Source organism: Podarcis tiliguerta, assembly GCF_965153285.1.
Source record: "Podarcis tiliguerta genome assembly, chromosome: 4".
NCBI classification, from domain to species: domain Eukaryota; kingdom Metazoa; phylum Chordata; class Lepidosauria; order Squamata; family Lacertidae; genus Podarcis; species Podarcis tiliguerta.
Window position 1 is genome coordinate 72,176,803 of NC_139537.1, and position 18,645 is coordinate 72,195,447.

Consider the following 18,645-nt stretch of genomic DNA (forward strand, 5'->3'; position numbering starts at 1 on the left):
CTTGTTGTGCTGCTTTCGGCAGGGACTGAATACACTCAGGAGTTCCGGGTCACTTCCAAGCATACCTGATCCCTGCCAAAATTAGCACAGCAGGGCAAGGTGCCAGATACGAGCAGCACCCAAAGGTAAATCCCCTGTCGCAACAGGAGAACCTGCAGCACACTCCAGACGGATCCTTTATCTTTGGCACTGCTTGAATTTGGCACCTTACACCGTCATGCTGCTTTCAGTGGGTATAGGATGAACTCAGGAGCTCTGGGTTTTTATGGCATCGGGTGACTGGCAGGTCGGCCATCCTGTCAATGCGGCCTGTGGAGGGTTGACCACTTTCAGATCCAGCCCTCCAGCTGATGAGTGGTTCCTCACCTCCATGGGAGGAATTAAATAGCTCACCTCCATGGGAGGTGAGATTGATAGATTATGAATTAAATAGCTTAGTGTGCATAAGACAGGATCTTTCCCTCTTTCCTCCGCCTTTAAAATGCCACACAATATTTTCCAAACAACATTTAGTCCATTTATTGCTAATACCTCATGCAAAGGGAACACTCAAAATCAGATGCATCCACAAGACTTGCGGGTATCGCTGTTAAGGGAAGAGAGTTGGGATTTTCGCAAGAAGCATCTCCATCTTAAAAAAGAGAGAGAGAGAACACACACACATTGAAAATCAGCAAGGTTTACTGAAGGGCCCTATTATTAATTTTAATTGTTCAAGGTCATCCTACATTAAGAGCTTTTTCACTAACTAAACCAACATTTCACAAAGGATTTGCTGGAGTACTGAATTTAGAGTATTATAGAGAAGAGCAGGCTAAAGTAGACAGCGTAAGGCACCCATTTTCCTATCAGAAAAATCATGTGTTTACATCATTTGGAATTGCTATCTCCAGCTCCGGAGGAACAGATAATGAATTAATTTTTCACATCTGAAATTACTGAAAAACATCAAAAGCAAATGAAAGCTCCTGCAGAACAAAACCAATGAAGTTGGGTAACTTGTTGAATCAGATGAAGTAAATTCCAGTCCATGAAAGCTTATGTTACAACGAATGTGTTCATCTTTAATATGCCACAAGTTCGTCGTTTTTGCTGCAAAAGAACAATACTGTAAACTGGGAGTTGCATCAAAACTGCTCTCCAGAGAAGGAACACAGGTCTGGCTGTAAAATTTCACATGTTGCCCACTTTATTGTTTATTGTATATGACCTTGGTGGTTAGGAGTGAAACTCTCCCTCCAAAGAGTTGTATCTGGCATTTTCTTTAAACAAATTTCAGCAAATGCCGATGACACACTCTTTACCCTGGCTTCCGAGATGCATAATTTTACAACCGACCTTATTTATGTGATTGGACTTTGTCTTAATATTGTTTTCAACATTGTGCTGTAATTGTCATAAGCTGCCCTTGGGGCCCTTAGAGTGAAAGAACAATGAATTAAAATACTATTTCAACTAATAAAGTTTTTTTTTTTTTTTAAAAGAATCCTACAAATTTATCACCAAGTATCAAATTTAATTCAAAAGCTGTGACACAGGCATAGGCAAACTCAGCCCTCCAGATGTTTTGGGACTACAACTCCCATCATCCCTAGCTAACAGGACCAGTGGTCAGGGATGATGGGAACTGTAGTCTCAAAAATATCTGGAGGGCTGAGTTTGCCTATTCCTGCTGTGACACATCATGTCAGACGCTTACAACCTGGTGCCTGTGGATAATGCCCCAATTCCCCAAATTCTTTAAAAAAACAAACACCTTCTACTATTTTTAAGACCCTGATATATGAGATGAGGTGTAGCAACACCACTGTTCTCATTTTTCTGTGAAAAATTAGCCAGCTCTCTCCTATTCAGTGTTTCGCTTTGAGCCACACTCTAAGTTGAGAAAAATTCCTGTAGATACCTGAGTGTGAGAGAGGAAGAGATGAACATGTGTTGTGTGTGAGAGAGATGTGTGTGTGTGAAACAGAGAGGCATGTATCCATGACCTGTATGTAGGCAGCAATTGTGTACATGTGCATGAGAGAGGGGTGTGTGTTGTGGCCACCTGCCGCGCTTCTTATGGTTCTGGAGAATGTTCCCTTTTATTTGACAACAACAGTATCCTTGCATGTGCGCACGAGAGAAAAATCAATATCGTGAGATTTTCAGAAACAGGCTCAGTAGGACATGGATGACTTCCAGAAATTGGGGCAGGAAGGGGCAGAGAAGCAAATTACTGTACTCTCTTTAATTATGCCACACCCCCACAGAAGCTATGTGCCATTGTGCCACATCTTCATGGCACAGGTGTGAATGATGCCCACAGCATTTTCTCAAAATTCAAAACTTGCCCGCTGGTCCCAAAACATGTTTAGTGACCCTTTTTCTACAGCAAGAGCATTCTCTTATTACATTAAACAGTGTATATATTACAAACTTTTAACTTTTTAACTTACACTACTCATGGCAGAAATTGTCCAGGTGCTCTTAATGAAAAATAACCTACCAACCACAGAAGCAGAGTAGTGCGAATTTCCTTACAAAGCAAGGGAAAGGAGAGATCCTCATTCAAAAAACACACCTTTTCTAGGAATTTTGATAGGGACGCCCAAGCTCTGTAAATCTCCATCACTAGAAAACTTTCTTTTTAAGCTTGCGCCAGGCAGACTGGAGAGGACCGTTCCCAAAGTTTTTTTGTTGTCTTCAAAAGAGAAGTCCAGTATATGATGAGAAACAGAAGACTCTGTACTTCGATATGCATCCGTCTCTTGGGACAGGTTTTTAGTTAGCTTCAAGGTGGCCTCCTGAAACAGATACAACAATAGCATCTTCAATTCAGGAACAGTTTCACAGACCGCTGTTGCATGACCTTTACAACTGCTGCTTATAAATCATCTCCTACCCCAGTTACATAAAAATGGACTAAGTGGATAATTATCCAAGTCAGTGGAACAGTGGCTCATGCAGGGCTCTATTTGCATAATTACTGGAACAAACGAGCTCTGGCTTGTATCTCAAGACTGCAAGTCTCCCCAGTATGCTTTAAATGGGACTCCTCAAATTTGCAAAACTTTACAGTTTCAGCTTTTCGTGGGCAATTTCTTTCACTTTGTTTTCTTCCCATTAGCAAAACACTTCCTTTGTGAGCTGCCATGTTACTGACTTTACTGATCTAGGACCAAAGCTAAGAAACTTCTGCACACTGTGCTCCAAAGTGCTGGTGTAATCACTTTGCCGGTCTATTCTAAACCTCAGTAAATGGTCAGATAGGGAGGTGACATTCTGATCCCCAACTTTTTATTTTTGAAGCATACGTGTTGTAAGCCTTACCTTTGAGGTCTCTGCAGTTGACCCATCTTCTCCAGAAGACTGTGTGTTTATGCTACTTAGAAACACAGGTTTCAACCTTGTATACGAGGTCCGATTACAAAAAGGTGTTGTTAGATTATCGTGCACGTTTTCAAATGCTGGGAAAAACATCTCACACATTATCTAAACGAAGGAAAAAGGAGAAAGAAAAAAGAAACAAGTTTTGAAATGCTGTTGCAGTTACTCAGGCTAGAGAGGTCTTGGGGCCGAAACAATCTCACCCTATTCTCAGGACTTTAATAGACTCACAGAATTTGTAGAGCTGGAAGGAACCCCAATCCTCTGCAATGCAGAATCTCAGTTAAAGTATCCCTGAGAGATGGCCATCCAAACTCTGTTTTAAAAACCTCCAAGGAAGGAGAGTGCACAACCTTTCGAGGGAGACGGTTCCACTGTCGAACAGCTCTTACTGTCAGAAAGTTTTTCCTGATGTTTAGTTGGAATCTCCTGGGTAAGAAACCCAGCTTGCAAATAACTTCTGGTTAGCAGTGCTGGTGCTGTGCCCAATGCCTGTGCTAATCAGGCTGCACATAGTTTTATCTGATAAAGTGAATGATTAGAGGTCTTTGACAGAACAGTAGAATACACTAGAAATGAAGGAACTATAGGTTATTGGGGGGGGGGGGGCTATAGAGATCAGCTGCAAAGCTGCAGCTGTAGTGGCGTATCTGAGACCTTCACTGGTTGGTAAGCTAGATGAAGGTTAGATACGGTTTCAAAGGCTATTAGCTGCAGACCACGGTCTTCGTGATTATTTTAACCAGCAGGCAAATCCACAAGCAACAGTGGCTATTGTTTCATTGGAATGATCAAGCTACTCAAGCTATAAATCCCTCTGCTAATTATCATGAGCTGATTAACATGGCAGTGAGAACCACACCCATGACTAAGACACAATCTCACTGTTAACAGCAGAACTGTGCATCAGAAGCCTTTAGCAAAACACAAAACGCACACCTGCATATATTATTCCCTGCACTGACCACATGCAAAGTTGGTACAGTCATCCTACCTTCTGAGCTTCCATTTTCATCGAGCTCCACTCAGGATTTAAGGCAACACAATAAAGAAATTCCTTCAATGCTTCTTCAATCCTTCCTAATCCAGACAGAGCTTGTGCTTTCACATAATGACCCTGTGTGAACATAACACACAGAAAAACCTCAATGTATCACAGTTTCAAAAAAATTGTGGGAAACAGACCGGTTTCTTACATGCATTTCGTTATTTCATATTTGCTACCCATAGGTAAACAAAAACTTTTGCCCCCATAGCAGCTTATGAACCTCGTACCTTAGGCCAATGGGGTTTATTTCGGCAGAGTGCCTCTGCATCATAAAGAGCTTGTTGATAATTCTTCATAGCTGTACAAAGTTCTGCCCGCTGTGCTATTAACGAACATTTACAGGAAGCTGAAAAATAAGCAGCAGACGAGAAAATGTAAGGGAAATTTTTGTCTAGCATTATTAAATCTTGCTAGTTTTACACAGGCACAATCAAAACATAATCAGTTCCTACAATCAGTTCCTCTCTCTCTTGTTTATAATAGCATTCGTTCCTTTTTAAGAATATGATGGTTGAGACACACATCTCTGCTAAAAGGCTGCATATATAAAGCATGGTATTTTTAGAGCTACCTAGCTAATCGCCAGGCAGCTTTCAAAAGGGGTATATGTGGCAAGTTCGAGATCAGTGTGACATCGGGTTCTGTAAGGATTATAAAACATGAGAACACTTTGGCATGCCTTGGGCTTAAGTTTCTAGTAGCTGGCAAGCTTACTAATTGGTAATATTAGCTCATGGTACACAATTCCTGAAGACCAAACTCTTCCTCTGCAGACACAAGAAGGCTTAGAAGCAACAGTATTTTTTTTTAAATCATTAAAATGATTATTGACCCTTCATCCAGATTGAGGCCATCAGTCTACTATTGTTTTTCATACATTATTATTTCTGAATTATATAATTTAAATTCCCAATGCATATATATTTAGGAGGAGATTCTTTTGATAAATGTTTCCCTTATATATATTAAAAAATCAGCATCAAAATCAACTGGAAAGTTTGGAACAGCAACTGCTTGGTTCGATGTTATATAGCGTTCCTTGCAAACAAATTAGGATGCTCAATAAGCAGCCAATATCATATAACCTCCCCACAAACCTTGTACCAAAGCTTGTCTGGAAGTGACCTCAATATAAAACCAGGAAGCTTTGCTCCATTTGTGTGAACAGTATCCTGCCCCTCTGCTTCCCTTCAAAGATAGAGAAAAAACACTCAAGGCTTTATTGGCTTCCTTAATTAAGCAACAGAAGGTCACCGGTGAAAACCAGAACTAAGTCTCTAAACCTACTTCAGCAAGACTCCACTCATGTGGTTAACATCTTTCTTAGAACTTTCAAGCCTACATCTCCTCTTTGCCTCCCATGGGCTCAGTTCTCTTAGTCTGTCCTTAGAAACCGTACTCAAGATTTGTGAACAAAGATGTTTTGAAAGGGAACTAATTAAGTAGGCATGTGATAAAACCGTTACAGTTCCTAATGAAAAGCTAGACAACAGGTACGAACAGATGAAGATGGAAGAGTGAATGACACCATTGATGATCAAGTTATTGAATCACCTGCTAGTCCTTTATGCTTCTAGCAGGTACTCATGCCTTATAGCAAACAAGTCAGGTAGACACTCTGTAAAATACTCCGATGGTTCGATCCTATGCATTTGTACTCAAATCTAAGTCCCACTGAGTTCAACAGGTCTTACTGCCAGGTAAATATGTACAGCAAGGGCAGCTAACCAGTGACCCTACAAATGCTGTTGGACTACAAATCCCATTATCCCACTGGCCATGGTGGCTAGGGCCATCTGGAGGATCACATCTGGACTAACCACCCTGGTCGGTGTAATATTTCAGGCTGAACTTTCCACACTCTGTATCAGCATTGTCCCCAATGCTCTGAACCACAGTTTTGCAGGCGTTTCTACATATGTTCTACATATGCTAGTGGATCTCTTAAGGTTTATGCTTTAAAAGGGGGGGGGGCTCTTTTTCCCTCCGTGAAATCTATAGCAATGAAGGGTGAATCAGAAAAGAAATATTTGGCTAACTTGTTGGGGGAGTCTTAACCATTCTGGTTCAACAAGGATCGCCCTTAAGGAAGGTGTGGCATGTTTTCAACAAGTACTTTAACATCACCTACGGAACACACACACAGTCTACCAAAGCTTACAAGGAACATGTGTTTTACCATGACTAACTACGTGACAGACATGGGCACTTAAGATATTTTTAAGCACAATTCAAAACATGTTTGTGCAAGCACAACGGAAGCGTTTTAAAACAGACTGAGACTGTGTATAATATGCAGTTACATCAGTCTTTCCCTAAATGTATTTTCTTCCCCCACACCCCCAAGCTTTAAAGAAGCCTTAGGTTTAGTGAGGGAACAAATGGGGGAGAATCTGCTTAACCCTTTCTCCCAATGCCCCTCACCTAGGCATTTTTTTCTCACTACAGGCGGAAAAAACACATGCTCATATATTTCTTCCTGTCTGGGTGGAACTACAGAGAGGAGATTTTGACCAGAAAGAACAGCTGGCAGGGGAAAGGTTAAGCATAGCCTCTCAAAGCTCCTTTTGGACAAAAGACCCCCACAACTTCGTGCCATGCGTTATTTTGGCCTCAATTAAATTATATATACAGTTTGTTATCTGATCTCCACATTATGCCACCATAATGGGATACAAGCTGTATGAGGCATATGAAATATATTTAAGGTTGTTTCCAGACAATTCAGTCCGAGCATTCATCCTGATTTGTTTGCAGGGAGGTTGTATGAGGTTGTGTCATTTCAACCCTTATCCCACATTTTCCAATGTATCTTCCTATCACTTTCCTTACTTAAAGAAAGGTTTTGGCTTTTGGAAGCTTGTTGGTCGTACAAGACTGCCAAATCCATTGAATCTGCATGTGTGCAGATGAATCCCACCCACAAAACAGAAATAGTTGGGAGGTGGCCCATGTTGTTTGATACGAGTTTGGATCCAGGCATAAATGGTACTAGGAAACTACACTGTGCTGCAGAATGAGTTCAGTAAGTGGCAACACTCTTGTTTCATATGTGTATATTTTGAAGAACTTTTTTGGGGTGGAGGGGGTGGGGAGGTTTATATTGGAACAACATCATTTTTGGTGATTTCAACCATAATCATGAGTGCAGACCACCAACTGCTGTCAAAGTTACAGGGGAAAACTATTTGCGACAAAGAGGTAGGTTTTCATTAACCAGACACATAAAGTAAACGCTAATATGCCATGGGCTTGAACACTCATGCTGTTATGATTCATGAAACTATTTAAGTATGTCCTCGCTTTATTCTGCACAGATCACGCTGACATCCTGCCCGTTTCACAAAATGCTGTGCCAGAAATTCTTCCCTGGGTGGTTCAGGATTGCTCCTAAACCCATTTGCTGGCAGAGCGCAATGCCAGGCTCGCAGAAAATAATGACACTGGAAGCAGCAAAAGGAGACTGCTGGGGCCCTTACAGCACAAGGAGGGAAACTGGGCAAGGTTTTTGGTTTGTTGTTGTTGTTTTGTAAGGGGCAGGGTGGAGGGCGAGTAGAAAAATCACATCTCTAAATGCTAATTACAGGGTTCCCCCAACCAACAATGATAAAACTCTAGTTCTGCAAAAGGAGTAGTCCAAGTAAAAATGGAACACAGATTTCAGTTTATTTGAGGAGGGATTGTAGCTGAGTAGGAGAGCATCTGCTGTACATGTGGAAGGTACCAAGTTCAATATCTGGCATCTTCAGTTAAAAGGGATCACATAACAGGTGCTGGAAGACCTCTGCATGTTCATAGAGCGATGCAGCTATTATTGTGAGTTTGACTTCGCTTGCCGAAGAATTGATGCTTTTGAATTATGGTGCTGGAGGAGACTCTTGAGAGTCCCATGGACTGCAAGAAGATCAAACCTACCCATTCTTAAGGAAATCAGCCCTGAGTGCTCACTGGAAGGACAGACCCTGAAGCTGAGGCTCCAATACTTTGGCCACCTCATGAGAAGAGAAGACTCCCTGGAAAAGAACCTGATGTTGGGAAAGATGGAGGGCACAAGGAGAAGGGGACGACAGAGGACGAGATGGCTGGATAGTGTTCTCAAAGCTACCAGCATGAGTTTGACCAAACTGCGGGAGGCAGTGGAAGACAGAAGTGCCTGGCGTGCTCTGGTCCATGGGGTCACGAAGAGTCGGACACGACTTAACAACAACAACAACAAATTGGTTGACAGTTTTGTTCTCTCTTACTGGAATTAGCTCCAGTGTATAGGATATTACTGATGTAGAGGATACAGTGGATATACTGGGATTCATGATTGCACTGTGACTTTCTAGAATAAGTAAGGAATGTTTTCACAACATTTCAAGGGCATCTTTAAATAGAACTCTATTTAATTCCCATTACTACAGCGCAAGAAGAAAACTAGATTTAAGAACCAATAAAACTGGTGCAAGGCTTATTCAGGGAACGGTATTACTAATTATTAATGCAGAACAGAGTGAAGTAAATTTAACATTTCATTTTTACTGCATTCAGCCTAAAAAAAAGTACTGCATTTATCCCTAAAATATTGCCAGCGTTGAATAATCTTCACCACCACTACAAATTTTCAGAGTTATAAAAGGGAGTTGCAAAAAATATACCAGTTTATGCATCTGCAAGGTACATCTAAATGCAACTAAAAAGGAGTGTTGTCTGTTATAGCAGGAATGCAAATAAAAAACATTACTGCAGCTTACAGTGAAATAATTAAAAGTATAGGTGACATCATCATAACACTTGGAATAGGGCAAAAATTCAAAGCAGGGGTGTTTAACCACAATAGACAGAATTAAGGTGAGCACAGCCTGCTGCAAGGAAACTTTCCCAACATGATTCTGTTTGCACCCTGCTCACCCAGGGGAATGCTAGGTGATGGAGGGCTCACTTTATGGTAGAAGTCCAAAATCTTAGACTAGTGTCCTTTTCCTCCATGGAATCATAGGGCTTGAACTACAACTTCCCACTATTCCCAGCATAAAAAAGAAATCAGAAATATCCATGCCTTGCCATAGTCTTTCCCTCATACTAGAAAAAACACTGCAGACTTCTCTCAATTAAGGGATCCATTCACTGGGCAGGCCATTATTAGCAGGATGGGAAAGAGGGAATCAAGTCCTTTGAAGGACCAGGAGTTCAATAAGTAACTTCCAAGGACATTATTTTTTAATTTTTTTAAGGGAGAATTAGAACCAGCAAGAATAACTTTTATATGAGCTCAGCAACTTCTGACGGAAGTAGAGCTGCCACACTTCAAATCAGCTGGAGCTTGAAAACTAGTTCAAGGCTAGGTTGAAGAGCACCGCATTACAGTAGCCCAGAGGTGTTGCTACCAGGGGCATGCCAAACATCTAGTTGTGTAGTATCTAGGTCAATGTGATGCAGACAGCTGTGTGCTACTCAAAAGCTGGAAGAACACATTACTGGTCATGGCTGCCATTTGGGTATCATGAAACAGCTACAGGTTCCCAAGGTGTGTTAGGATATTTCCGTTCCACCTTAAAAGGGAGCAGGCTTTGTGAGTCACAGAGTCTGCGTATTTCCTGTTCACAGGAAGTTTATGTTTTGTCTATTGATTTCGTTTCTCTCTCTGTGCCTGAGACACCGAAGCAGGCAGTCATGTTTTCTTTGTTCTGACCAACACTGAATAAACTTGTAAATAATGCTCTCCTGCGTGCATCTTTCGCTGTGTGAATTCTGCTGATAGAATTCAGCTCTGGAATGTGGCAAGCTATTTCTGGAGCTTGTGTCGCTAATTGCTGATACTGTATCTACGGGAGATCGATGGATCGCAACGGAGACGACGTGGAGTCATGATGGACTTTGTCTCCCTGGCAGTATCCCAACAAGGTGCACGTTTGTTCTTTATTTTTATTTTTTTGAATAATAAAGTTGAATTTATTCGGACATGTTACAGGACTACAGGAAATCAAGATTCGAGGAATCTGAGGACTCTGATTCTGAAGCCTCGTTCCACCGATATGTTTGTTCTTTATTTAATTGAAAGGAGACTCCCATTTAAGAAAAGGCCCGCCGCCCAGCATCAACAGGTCCATCTTATCTGACTGAACTTTAGTTTTCTCACTTTTATTCAGTTCATTATGAATCTTATTCATGGAAGACCCTGCCAGCCTGGATATAGAAGGAAATCCCTAGAAGACTCCATGAAGCTGTCTCACTTGAGTGTTAAGAAGCGCAGGCAGAACCTTGAGAAACGGCACAGGATTGTCTCCTACAAGAAATGGAAATACCACCTTCAGGAAGTGCCCTGCAAGGTAGGTACAGAAACATTGCAACCGAGTGCCACCTCTTAGCAATCCTCAACATTCCAGAAAGACAATCACTGCCACTGATATCAAAAGCAGAGATCAAAAGTAATCAGCTTTCCCCCACTCAAGCAGGTAGTAGTAATCCACCTACGATAAAGGAGTAATTAAAGGCTTGCTAACTCCAGATAATCCCATCTCACCCAATACAGAAAAATCCCATCCAGTGCAGCTTCGGCATCGCTCTGGGACCCTTTCTGGGGGGCTGGGGTCGGGGGAAGCTCGGGCTTCCCCCGCCCCCAGCCGCGCAAGCTCCCAGAACGACTTCGCGCTGGGCTCCCACAGCTTGCAGAGAGCTGCCTGTTCTGGGGGCTGGGGTCAGGGGAAGCTCGGTCTTCCCCAGCCCCGCACTGGGGTGGGAAATAATTCCCCCCCCCTTTATTCCCCCCCCAATCTAGGTGCGTTCTATGGGCCGGTGCGTCCTATAGGGCGAAAAATACGGTATATTGGGACAAAGCCCACACTTGTCATGGGGTTCCTGGGTTTGTTGAGACTCACCAGTTAAGGAGGTCTCAAATGGAGATAGAAGTCTCCACATATCCACAACCTGGGACATATCCAGCAATGTTCTGTCAAGCTCCATCAGGGAGACCAAGAGGCAATCAGTACACTGACTGGAAGGCCTATTCTGTCCCAAGCTTCCCCTCTAATGGAATGTCTTTTGTAACCAGAAAGAATAAATAGTTCAGTAATATATAATCAGGTGGCCAGTTGCATTTCCTTCACCTGTAGTGTTTACTTGTGGTTAAAGCATCATTAGGAGTCCTTTAATTATATGTTGCACATCCAGCCTCTGCTGTTAACAGGAGAACAGTCATTCTGGAGCTGCTCTCCAAGTTCATTCTGTATAGTCCATTTCTGTCTGCCCTACATTAACCTTCTGCTGTCCCAGAAACAACCATGTTTTTTCAGCAGTATTTCTCAACCGCTAAAAATTCTGCTAAATGCTGGCTACAATCTTATAATCGCAAAACAAAGGGAAATGTTAAGAGCAGAAGTGCAGGTTCATACCCAGGAGCTGCAAACTAGAAAGCCAGCTATCACACATGTTCTCTATCTGCCAAATGCTTCCACAAAGGCACATGTCTGTCCAGAAGTAACAGCCTATCACTTAAGTCAGGATGGGAAGTACAGTAGGAAATGGCTAACCTTCTATGTGAGCAAGATAAAAGAAATTCACCTGGGGTGCACTGAAGTCATGTCAAGGCTTTGGGATATACTACTCTCACTTTTCATAGAAACATTACCTAATTATTGTAGCAGATTCATCGAGTGTGGAATCTATTTCCCATTTAAATCAGTGGTAACATTCCTAGCTTGGGACGCGGGTGGCGCTGTGGGTAAAAGCCTCAGCGCCTAGGGCTTGCCGATCGAAAGGTCGGCGGTTCGAATCCCCGCGGCGGGGTGCGCTCCCGTTGTTCGGTCCCAGCGCCTGCCAACCTAGCAGTTCGAAAGCACCCCCAGGTGCAAGTAGATAAATGGGGACCGCTTACTAGGTAAACGGCGTTTCCGTGTGCGGCTCTGGCTCGCCAGAGCAGCGATGTCACGCTGGCCACGTGACCCGGAAGTGTCTCCGGACAGCGCTGGCCCCCGGCCTCTTGAGTGAGATGGGCGCACAACCCTAGAGTCTGTCAAGACTGGCCTGTACGGGCAGGGGTACCTTTACCTTTAACATTCCTAGCTACCTTTAACAGATGAAGGTTGAGCCATATGCGTACAATTTTATTTTATTTTAAACCAACATAAAAATGTAATACAGCTTCATAAAGATGAGAGCTACTGACAGTCTCTAGGTAACCACAACTCCCACTGCATGATATTTCTTCTGTGCACGTGTACTCAGTGGAAGAGCGGATTTCAGAGATGGCAAATGTGATGCTTTTGAAAAGGAGTGGGATGATCAGTTCTTTTTCTAAAGGTTGCATCAACCCCGCTTTAAAACACCAGACACATTTGTCTGCTTCTCGGTCACGTTGAGGCAGTATAACAAAACATTTTAAGCTCTGATTATCACTTCTTTTTTACGTGAAATCTGGCAGGCTCATTATTATTATTATTATTATTATTATTATTATTATTATTATTATTTTGTGAGGCAGAGGAGGAATGAGCGAGAGGCAAACCCCCAATTGTCTACCTAAATCTACCTTGTATTAAAGCAGAAATTAAATATTTTGTTCAAAGTGGATTGCTCTGGCCAGTTGGACAAGCAGCGCTGAAGACAGCATCTGTAGGCCTGACCTTGAAAAGATTACGAAAGCCTGAACTAAGACCTAGGAAAAGACACAACATGCTTGCTGGCTCAGGGAATGCCTGTAGTCCAAAAGGCATGTGGGACATCTTTTCATTGCCACGTGAACAATGTTTGCATACACGTTATCAAGGGAAGCTAGGGAAAGAAAAACAAACTTACATAAGCACTTCCAGTTATATTTTAACCAATTCTTTAAGGGAAAACAAAACAAAAAACAACCCCCAAACACTCTTTCAGTTATCCTTGCTCCGTTTTGTTGTGAAAAAGAAAGAGGAAGGAGGAAAAGGGAGAGATGGCCAGATAAAAACACTGTGAATATAATATACAGTGGTACCTCGGGTTACATACGCTTCAGGTTACATACGCTTCAGGTTACAGACTCCGCTAACCCAGAAATAGTACCTCAGGTTAAGAACTTTGCTTCAAGATAAGAACAGAAATCGTGCTCCAGTGGTGCGGCGGCAGCAGGAGGACCCATTAGCTAAAGTGGTGCTTCAGGTTAAGAAGGAACGAATTAAGTACTTAACCTGAGGTACCACTGTAATGTTCCATCCATGCCCCTATCGTGAAACAGCACAAATCATTCACAACGATAGGGCAGTGGCACAGTGAATTGCTTTTTTCAACCCTCAGTTTTGAAGCATGCCAAAGAAGTGTCTGGCCCAACAACATGTGCGAACATATGGCACAGGCTGTCTACTGGAAAAGAAGACTCCACACCATTAACCTCAGCTGGGAAGCTGCATAATACCAGTCAAAGTATTTGTCTGTCGGTCTGACATTGTCTACTTGGACTACCAGCAGCTCTCTGCTGGCATAGGGAGAGGAGTCTTTCCTATCCCCTGCTCCCTGATTCTTTTAACTGGAGACAGCAGGGGCTGAACCTGGGACATTCTGCATGCAATACACGTGCGCTACCCACTGAACTATGCTGCCTCCACCAATAGTTCCCGGGGGTTAGTTCTTCTACCTCAGCCCTATATACCTGAAGAAGCATCTCCACCTGCTGAGGTCCAGCTTCGAGGGCCTTCCGGTGGTTCCCTCACTGTGAGGTTACAGGGAACCAGGCAGAGGGCCTTCTCAGTAGTGGCACTCGCCCTGTGGAATGCCCTCCTATCAGATGTCAAGGAAACAAGCAACTATCTGACTTTTAGAAGACATCTGAAGGCAGCCCTGTATAGGGACTTTTTTTAAATGTGTAATGTTTTATTATGTTTTTGTATCTGTTGGAAGCTGCCCACAGTGGCTGGGACAACCTAGTCAGATGGGTGGAATGCAAATAAAACAACAACAACAACAACAACAACAACAACACCGACTCATCTCTGCCCAGCAGCATTGGGCTTAAGGAACAAAATCCTAAGGGGTCCCCATTTTGGAAAAAGCAGTATTTGTATTATGCGGTAGCTCTAGAGGGTTTTCTGAATCTTCCAAGTTGTAAAACTAATGTTTTTCCCCCTGGGGGAACGCAGGGGTACGTATACACCTAAACATTTTGTGAATCTTTGTACTTTTGTCCATTTACTGTATTTATTTCCCCCGATTTGAACTACAAAATGGTGATTCTCCTGAGTCAAAATGAGAGTACCTCTAAACATTTATTTTTTTGGGGGAAAAAGCACTGGGTAGAACAAATTGCTTTGAATCATACTTGCTTTGATACCTGCCATCACTGAAAATTACCAAGCATTTATTTTAACACATTTATATCCCACCTTCCCATGACTAACAAATGATTGAAATAAAACCACACAAGGTCACATAAATCTCCCCATCACTCTAACCTAGGTAAAACACGTGTTCATATAAGATTACAAAGATAGTCACCTTACGGACACACTGTTAAGACAATAGTCATGGAAGACTATTCAAGTCTCCAGGGCCAGATGAACTGCATTCAAGAGTATTAAAAGAACTGGCAGATGTGATCTCAGAACCACTGGCAGTCATCTTTGAGAATTCCTGGAGAACAGGCGAAGTCCCGGCAGACTGGAGGAGGGCAAATGTTGTCCCTATTTTCAAAAAGGGGAAAAGAGAGGACCCAAATAATTACCGCCCAGTCAGTCTAACATCAATACCAGGGAAGATTCTGGAGCAGATCATTAAGCAAACAATCTGTGAGCACCTAGAAAGGAATGCTGTGATCACCAATAGTCAGCATGGATTTCTGAAAAATAAGTCATGTCGGACTAACCTGATCTCATTTTTTGACAGAATTACAAGCCTGGTAGATGAAGGGAACGCAGTGGATGTAGTCTACCTTGATTTCAGCAAGGCATTTGACAAGGTGCCCCATGATATTCTTGTAAAGAAGCTGGTAAAATGCGGTCTTGACTATGCTACCACTCAGTGGATTTGTAACTGGCTGACTGACCGGACCCAAAGGGTGCTCATCAATGGTTCCTCTTCATCCTGGAGAAGAGTGACTAGTGGGGTGCCACAGGGTTCTGTCTTGGGCCCGGTCTTATTCAACATCTTTATCAACGACTTGGATGATGGACTCAAGGGCATCCTGATCAAATTTGCAGATGACACCAAACTGGGAGGGGTGGCTAACACCCCAGAAGACAGGATCACACTTCAAAACGACCTTGACAGATTAGAGAACTGGGCCAAAACAAACAAGATGAATTTTAACAGGGAGAAATGTAAAGTATTGCACTTGGGCAAAAAAAATGAGAGGCACAAATACAAGATGGGTGACACCTGGCTTGAGAGCAGTACATGTGAAAAGGATCTAGGAGTCTTGGTTGACCACAAACTTAACATGAGCCAACAGTGTGACGCGGCAGCTAAAAAAGCCAATGCAATTCTGGGCTGCATCAATAGGAGTATAGCATCTAGATCAAGGGAAGTTATAGTGCCACTGTATTCTGCTCTGGTCAGACCTCACCTGGAGTACTGTGTCCAGTTCTGGGCACCACAGTTCAAGAAGGACACTGACAAACTGGAACGTGTACAGAGGAGGGCAACCAAAATGGTCAAAGGCCTGGAAACGATGCCTTATGAGGATCGGCTAAGGGAGCTGGGCATGTTTAGCCTGGAGAAGAGGAGGTTAAGGGGTGATATGATAGCCATGTTCAAATATATAAAAGGATGTCACATAGAGGAGGGAGAAAGGTTGTTTTCTGCTGCTCCAGAGAAGCGGACACGGAGCAATGGATACAAACTACAAGAAAGAAGATTCCACCTAAACATTAGGAAGAACTTCCTGACAGTAAGAGCTGTTCGACAGTGGAATTTGCTGCCAAGGAGTGTGGTGGAGTCTCCTTCTTTGGAGGTCTTTAAGCAGAGGCTTGACAACCATATGTCAGGAGTGCTCTGATGGTGTTTCCTGCTTGGCAGGGGGTTGGACTCGATGACCCTTGTGGTCTCTTCCAACTCTATGATTCTATGATTCTATGACTATTTTACTCGACAACAAGTGATCACCAAAGAAGACAAAAATTAGACAATGTGGAAATGTAGCAGAACTTTTCCTGCTATCAGCAATAGTGATGGGCACATTATCTCTGGGACATGCCAGCTCTATCATGTATTTAACAACAAGTCTCTTTCCAATGGTAATTGAAACACTCTATTCCAAATGGCTTGACACAGGGTTTTGTTTTTGGATCTGTATTAATTACCAAACAGCTGCAATAAACCGTTTATTCAGCTGCACGTGACCTGCAGGAAGCTGGCAGCTTAGTGGAAACCAGCAATGGGCATATTAAAAGGGGTCACGAAGTTGCTGAGAGCTAACAAGAGCTGAAAGGATCAAAACCTTCTCAAGAAAACCAACATTACATTCCTTTATCCCATATATTTCTACCTCCAAGAAAGTGTGTGTAGGATTGCAGCTTTAGTGTGTTCCTAGCTTTAGAAGCAACATGTAGGAAGCGAACCAAGCAGTTAACACAAAAGAAGAAGAAAAAGACCATATTCAGGAAGAAGAGGAAGAGAGAGATAAGGCGCAATAGTGGTTGACTTAAACTTAGGCACATAACACAATGCAACGTTGAGGAAATTGCATGGCATTAGCTGGTAGAGATAGCTTCTTCCCACTTCCGCATGTAGTCAAAAAACCGTAAGAGTTCAATACTGAATAAGCTAGGGTTATAACTTCCTTGCTATTAGTGCACAGAGTTTAGATAGTGTTATTTCAACTGTTACACATGCAGAAAACAGCCCGGCAAGGCAGGCTTGCTATTGCCATCCTGAAAGGGGCTGAGAGTGAAAGCTGCAATATTGCCACCTGGTGAATTAATGCAGAGGTGAAATTTAAAGCAAGCACTTTCCAATTCAAAAATTTAGCCACGAAGCTACAATAGCTCAACCTTCCAAAACATTTCAGCAATCCCCCCCCCCCCACCTTTAAAGAACTGAACAGAGTTTTTCGAGCTCCAGAGATTGAACTGTACCACATGCTTGTGTTGGCCTTTTTTATTTATTTTTAAAAGGTCATTATATGGGGGAAAGATAGCAGCGTCCATATGGGTACCACTGTGCTCGGCTATGCAGGGAAATGTTTATTTATTACTGTCAGAAGGAAAATGAACTGACAGCTGAAATTGGAAAGTCACCTTTATGCAGAACTACCACCCTGCACTGAACATCCAGCCAATTTTAGCTCAACCTTTAACATCTGAGCAAAATTGACAAGGCAATCCAGTGAAGAGTACATTGAGTTGAATGTCTCTTTGTTCACATTAAGAAAGAAACCAACCACTTGCTTGCACCTCTAATTTTCTCCTGTCTATCTCCGCTACTATTTTTGGGAAGTGCTCCAAACAGAGCATAATCTACTCACACATTTCCCCAAAAACACGCAGGAAGAGAGGAAAGGAAATGTCGCTTCTGAACTATATTACACATGCACCTTTAGTCCAATATATTTCAGAGCTTCTGGGTGGTATTAATTAAATTTGGCTTTGCGTGTTCCTTGGTGCTCTTCTTACCTCAAATAACGGTGTCAACAATATAAAAGCAAAGTTACAGTCAAAAGTCACCTCCTAAAGTAGTTCACACACTGAGACACTTAAACCAAACTGGGTTGGGGGGGGGTGGAATCTAAGAAAACAGAGTTATTTGCTACTGCGGCACAGGAATGCCTGCTGAGACACACAATGAAGGTCCAAGCTACAAAAAGCTATCTAGGAATATAATAGCAGGGGGCCTATTTATAGCAATTTAAGTTGGGCAAATATATATATATATTAAAAAAACAACAAAACTCAGCAATTTCCCTTGTACTATCAGGCAATCCTGATATATTTATCCATTCAAACAACTTCTGTGAATCATGCCAGTTACAATGCCAAGAGTGTCCCTGCAAAACTGGCATTATCTTATTTCAAATTCTAAAAGCAGGGCCTGTTCTTTTCTTGTCTAGCATTGTTGGGGGAGGAGAAGAGAAGCCTCATTATACTTCGCTTCAGTCCTTTTTTTCCTCTCATTACACCATTTCCCCACCCCCACCCTCTTTGATTCATTTTGGATTTTAAAATCCAGCATCTTATAACTACCTTCAATCAGGTGTCATTTCTGTTCTCTTTTTCTAAAATAAAAATGGCTCTCTCTTTTTTTTACTGCCCCGCATTACTCAAAATTACATATAGGTTAATACAGGA

The 18,645-nt window shown here is 42.4% G+C and overlaps 1 protein-coding gene across 1 annotated transcript in view; it reads right to left on the minus strand.

The window, feature by feature from the left end:
- The window catches only part of LONRF2 (LON peptidase N-terminal domain and ring finger 2), a 40,773-nt gene that overhangs the window by 13,746 nt on the left and 8,382 nt on the right, over positions 1–18,645 (minus strand). Inside the window, exons 2-6 of the mRNA XM_083437774.1 lie at positions 4,645–4,763; positions 4,364–4,486; positions 3,313–3,474; positions 2,564–2,786; positions 532–631 (exon numbers count right to left, since the gene is read on the minus strand). Of these exons, the coding sequence (XP_083293900.1) occupies positions 532–631; positions 2,564–2,786; positions 3,313–3,474; positions 4,364–4,486; positions 4,645–4,763 (727 nt within the window). The remainder of the gene's footprint in view (positions 1–531; positions 632–2,563; positions 2,787–3,312; positions 3,475–4,363; positions 4,487–4,644; positions 4,764–18,645) is intronic.